At 38.9% G+C, this 6,332-nt stretch overlaps 1 protein-coding gene across 1 annotated transcript; it reads right to left on the bottom strand.

Moving 5' to 3' along the window:
• Window positions 1-2,013: 2,013 nt before the first annotated feature.
• On the bottom strand, window positions 2,014-2,535 carry LOC117275810 (pectinesterase inhibitor-like). Its single transcript, XM_033655119.1, has one exon. The coding sequence runs from the start codon at window positions 2,533-2,535 to the stop codon at window positions 2,014-2,016; it is 522 nt and encodes a 173-aa protein (XP_033511010.1).
• Window positions 2,536-6,332: the final 3,797 nt, after the last annotated feature.

Below are 6,332 nucleotides of genomic sequence, written 5' to 3'. Positions count from 1 at the left end.
ATTGAATTTTTTTTTTCTGTATTAATTGTTAGGTCTCATTAGCTTTGTTAAATTTTGCTACTTTCTTGATGATTAACATGAAGATTGATAAAAAAAAATATAATTTTTGGACACGTAGTGAATGTTTGAACTTTGGGGATAAAATCTATGTCTGTTAGTTGAAATTGGAAAGTGAGGTTTGGACTTAAAAAAAATTAATGATTGAGCCACGTGGTTGGGCTTTGCTTAATGAAACATGTACTACTGCAATTGACTAATTGATAGGGGAGATGAACTAGTAACTGGGCATACTCATTAATTGGCTTTAAAAAGACAATTATACTACGATCCAATTTAATTTATCTGGTCCAAAATAGTTTCTGCCATGCCCAATTTAGTAAGAGCAAAAGCTGACCCATTTTCCATAATTGATTTTCATAGCTCTTGACCTTACACAGATCTCAAACCCGTAAGGAAAAATAAATCATGAACACGTGCTAGTTGCTTTAGGCGCGATTAATAAATCATCGTGACTATGGGTATGGTTCCCGCGGCATGGTCACGATACGTAAATCCCAACTCAAGTGCGCGTTTCACGCGACTTGATTTCAACTTTGAATAATAATAAAAATAAACATGTTATAAATTGCGGGTGCGTTTCACGTGACGCGATTCGCAATATGTACAAAAACAAATGAGTTTTTGACATCGCGACTTGTTCAAATAAGTTCCATAAATAATTAAAAGCGGTTAAAAGGAATAAAAATGCACATATAGGTTTAAAACATGTATTAAATCAGATAACTCGGCTAATTATTAATAGTTGAGCGATCGTGCTAAAACCACGGAATTCGGGAGTGCCTCACACCTTCTCTCGGGTTAACAGAATTCCTTACCCGGTCTTCTATGTTCGCAGACCATAAATGAGAGTTAAATTTTCTCGATTTGGGATTCTAAAATAAATCGGTGACTTGGAACATCATAAATTATTTCAAGTGGCGACTCTGAATAAATAAAGAATCCCATTTCGAATAATGTCACTTTAATTGGAAAAATTCTCCTACCCCTACCCCCTCGAAAAAAAGAAGGTGTGACAGGTACTATGAAAAGTAGAAGAATAGTGTGGACACAACAATAACCACTTGCAGTATAGGACATAACCCTATCAGACTAGCCTCTCACCCGGTACGAAGTAGAGAAGTGCTCTACTATCTTTTAACCTACAACCCTAATGTTTGACCTCCACACCTTCTTATCAAGGGCATGTCCTCGAAAATCCGAAGTCTCGCCATGTCTCGCCTGATCACCTCTCCCAAATATTTCTTGGGCCGCCCTCTATCTCTTCTCGTACTTGCTAAAGCTAACCGCTCACATCTCCTTACTGGACATTTTGGCTTCTCCACACATATAAGAGGCAAGGCATAACTTCAACAAACACATGAGTATTTAAAATTGATTTAACGAAAAAGGTTCTGATATACCCCTTTATTATTAGAAAATTATAAAATTATCTTCTATTATACTATTGGATCAAAAGAATCTCTATCATCGTACTATTCAAATATATATACCCCTAACTTGATGACTAGACACTTGATACGCATTCAAGACTGTTGGTCCGTTTGGTTTTAACATTTGAGCAAAATGCAATACATAACAGTGCTAAATATTACACTAACGTGACTCAGTAACATTAAAAAGTGAGGGAGATGATACAAGTAATTAACATTGTTGCACCACGGTATTCAAAGCCTGAATCATAGGCTCAAAATCCGGGAACTCTTTAGATATTTTAATTCCACAAAAATCATAAAATACTTGTTGCAAATTCTAAATGTCATTTTTCTAGCAAGTTAATTTTAATATAAAGATTGAATATAAAAGTAAAAAGACAAAGAAGGAAATAACTTGTAAATCAAACTTTAAGATAAATCATGTAGTAATTATGACAGCATCTTATAATTAAGATGAAAGCTTGTTTATCATGTTTTACTAAATTATTTGTTTTAGGGCGCAACACTAAACGAGATGCTTTTACGAATTTCTTAACAAGTTTATCAAAGATACTGTTGTCTCAACAAAATGAAGAAAATCGTCGCTCTTTGGTTTTAATGGAGATTTGCGAATAGGCGGTTCAGCGAATGATTCTTCACAAGAGCTGGAATCATCCGTGGCATCTATTGCAAAACTCCGGGCAAAAAAAAACTCATTTGCATCTAAGTATTCAATAGAAGATGTAATGTCATCCACTGCTTCATCATAATTGTCCTTACAAATTTGAAGACATTGCTTGAGAACAACTTCTTTAGTTTGCTGCAATAGAATTAAGACTTCATTATAAATGTTCTTAGCCTTAGCTAAAGACAATTGAAGCATAATTCTTGTCAAGCCTTTTTGATCAGCAGAAGAGCTCTTTGGGTTCGCTCTAAGAGATTCGACACATAATTTGTAGTCACTAGACTTTCGACAAACATCGTCAATCAAATCTCCCAAAGAAGGATTTACAAAAGAGTGAGAGATAAAGAAGATCACTAGTAATATTTTCATTGAATTCATTTTTCATATATTTTTTGAGTCATTGAACTGTTTTTATAGCATATAATATTCACAATTATGGTTCTACATTAATGGAGAAGATTATCCTGATATTAAAGTATGAAGATTGTGGGAATCTAAATTTGCTTTTGTGAAAAAATAATAATTATTACTCATAAGGTGTGTGTTGTTATCTTTTAATTTAGGAGAGAAATCTATAGTTCATTCCAAGAATGCTTTGCAATAAAACCTTTTTTCTTTAAATGACTAGTAAATCTAGATAAATTAATTATGCAGAAAAAGGTTCAGGGTATGTAATTCATGACAAAAGTTTTTAGTGTTATTTAACACATGATCGACTTCCTGTGTTTTTTTTCTTCCTTTATTTTAGACCTCAAGAACTTCAGAAATGTAATGTTTGTTTACCCGAAAAACGGATAGAATTGAGTTTGTACGTAGTTCTAAGGATATATGATATAACTTGATACAAACCGTAGGGATAAATAGAAATATCAAATATGGATTGTAAAGAATGCAAAGTAAACAAGGTTGTAAAGAAGATGATTTTTCGGACTAAACAAGTTGAATCAATTTATGAAGCTTTAAAGAATAACTCTTCAATATAGGAGAATATGGTACTTGGATTACAATATAAGAAAAAACTTGGTCCTTACAGAAATAATAACCATCCTCTTTATAGTAGAGGGATCTTACTTTAGATATAATTAAAAATACATAGTGGGAGACCCATGATAAATCAGCTTTTCCATAATTCCTGCCAAGATTCTCTCCTCTAGTGGGATTGCAACGGCTCTTGTCTATGAGCTCGATATTGACTCGAGTTTTCAGTCTTGACTCGAGCTCTCAATCTTGACTTGAGCTCGATTCTGACTCGGATCCTTGAATTGATTTGGGGTCAATGTCGGCCGGTCTCTGAATCATAAGCTCGATAACTTTACTTTGCATCATAGTTCGATTTGGATTCGAGCTCGACATTGATCGGTCCCCTGGGCTCGAAGCTTGCTTGTACCATCTTCGGAACCCATCTCAAAGTCTTAATTTGATCCATTATGTTTTGATCCCGATCAATCGTACGAAATTCGAAATCTATTTCGACCGTATACAGATAGTCCCCTCGTTTCTCGGGAAGGATGTGGTGAGAAACGATATGATTTCTCAACGGCTCGATCGGATTATAAGCTGACGTTTACATTGGGCTCGACCATGATGCACGTGATAGTTGTCCCGTCGATTTAGTCTTTCAAGGCATTTAATGCATGTCAGACGGTGGTCTGCCACCGCTGATACTGAACCGCCATTGCTTTAACCTATAAATAATCCTTCCTTTTATCATTTACCACTTTTACATCTTCAATCTTCCAAATTTTCCAAGTTCTTTTTCGTATTCTCTCAGTGTTCGCAAATCTGTGATTCTTCTTTGCAAAATTCTTCTTCTAAATTATCGAATCTTTGTCACCTTCTTTAAATCCAAAATGGTGAAGACATTAAAAATCGTCCCCCAAAAAGAAAAAGCTTCTTCTTCCTAATCCGCCGCCGACAAAATACTGGTGGATCCACGTCCTGAGGAGTGCATTGCGGCGGCGTGTGTTCTTACCTCTGATTTTAAACTTAATAAAGGTTTGCCGGTTCCTGGCCGATGTGAGCCCGTATCGAGATATATTTGTTCGATAACCTGGGAGCACATCGAGCGGATAAAGAAATATTGTAACTGGGAAAACAAAGAAGTGGTAGTGTTGTCTCCTGAAGAGGATATTACTACTCACGTGAGAGGGTTTTTAAGCGTGTATACTTACCCTTTCTCCTGAAGATACATCTTTCCTTTTGGCGAATTGTTATTTTGATCCGATATTTTGTGAGTAAAATCAAGGGGATGCCTTTCACCCTCGATCATCTTGTCCGATTATATCGTCCTCACCTTTTTCGAGGAGGGTTAATAAAACTCCAATGTCAAGCTACCAAGGCTCTATTCTCGAGTATAGACGAGGATAAGGATTGAGGCTGGATGGGAAGGTTCGTTCGAGTAAGGACTTCGGACCTGATTCTGACCGAAAAGATGCCTTTTCCCGAGTAGTGGAACATGAAGCATAATTGTAATTCTATTGTTATCTCCTATTATTTTGTTCTTTCATTTCTTTTCTCACCAATATTCCCCTTTTGTGATGCAGCGGTTCCCTGGATGCCCGGCGCAGTACCCGATCTCAATAACTGGGTACGTGATTTGGTTTCGACCTTCTCATACGCCGAGCGCTCATGGCGCGACTTGTCAAAGAGTCGATGGGAGGACAAAAATTACGGTAAGCACCGTTCTCATATCTTTTGGTAATTTGAATAAGATGCTTTTCACACACTTCAATAAACTTTTCCGTATGCAGGTGTGGGCAAAGATGCAATTTTGAGGCCCTCATCTGTCGAGGAAGAGGCTTCGGTCTCTGTCTCAAAGCCGGTGAAAAATAATAAGAGGAAACGAGCCCATGTCCTCGAAGATCAAAAACCGAAGAAGAGGACTGCTCGTAAGCCGAACAAGAATATCTTTCCTTCGACCGTAGAATCAGTTCTGCGTCTGAAGGGATGAAGAAGAAGAAGAGAACGATAGGTCTGCGCTGGCGGCCCGAACAAAGAAGACCACCGACGTCCCACAGGCAGTTGGGTCGATGGTGGTTCATAAGGCTCCGCCTCGAACTGAGGATATATCGGAGAGAGATTCGAGCAGAGCCCCCGAATTGCCAGAGATCGAAGATGCTTCCCATCGAAGCCGACGGATGGAGGATATGTCTGAAGGGGCTCTTCCCAAATCTTTTCGAACCAAAGAGAATGCCCCAGGTGATTCATTTGGGGCAGTAGCAATCGAAGACTTGCCCACCTTCCCTACTTTTTCCGCAGGGGCGATTCGGGAAGCCCAAGCTTTGGGGGCCCTCAAATTAGATAGGTCTCATGATGGAGAGGATCCTTTTTGTGACCTGTTTATCAGTGTCGAAGACACTACCGGTACAATTAACGCATCAGATCTTTTTCACGGAGTGCGGCAGGCCTTGAATCAGGTAAGCCTTAAATTATATGGCATTACCTTTAAAATTGCTTTTCTTTTTTGATTTCGTTTCTTCTTTCTTTGCAGGCTGCAGCAGTTCATCGAGAATCATGTTCTTGGTCCCGAACTGAGCTGCGTCGATACGAGGATGAGCTTCAATGGGTTACGGAGGAGAGGAACTCATTAAAACTCCTCTTAGGCCAAAGGGGAGAGGAAATAAAAGACCTCCAAGCTGAGTTGGCCAGGGCTCACCAAGATCAGATCGATCTATCCGAGCAAGTAATAATGCTTTTAAAAGCTTATGGGCTCGATACCGGAACGATGGCTAATTTTTCGGTCTCACAGCTACAGCAGAAAATTGAGATGATCGGAAAACTCCGTGAAGAAATCAATGTGATAAGAGCGGAGTCTTTGAAGTGGAAATAAAGAATGGACCGCTTTGCTGCAGAGAAAGAAACCGCTCGAGCCCAATTGTCATCGACCGAAAACCAACTTCAAAAAATGAAGGAGAAAAGCTCGGTCCAAGAAAGAAGAATAGAGGAGCTTGAGGCTCGGTTGGCCTCTGAACTTACCAAGGCCAATGCGGATGCACTCGTGGCCGTCTATCGGGACGATGCTGAAGCTGCCCAGGTCCAAGCAAGAGAGGCAGCTGAGACCACCGATACTCGAGCACATTGGGTCGCTGAACTTGCTAAGTGCCGATCTCGGAGGGAGACCCTCGAGGAGATCTATGCTCGAAGTTTCTACTTCGCTGAAGAGATAAAAAGGGCTA

The sequence above is a fragment of the Nicotiana tomentosiformis genome, chromosome 3, assembly GCF_000390325.3.
Source record: "Nicotiana tomentosiformis chromosome 3, ASM39032v3, whole genome shotgun sequence".
NCBI classification, from domain to species: domain Eukaryota; kingdom Viridiplantae; phylum Streptophyta; class Magnoliopsida; order Solanales; family Solanaceae; genus Nicotiana; species Nicotiana tomentosiformis.
This window is presented reverse-complemented; position numbering and strand designations above follow the sequence as displayed.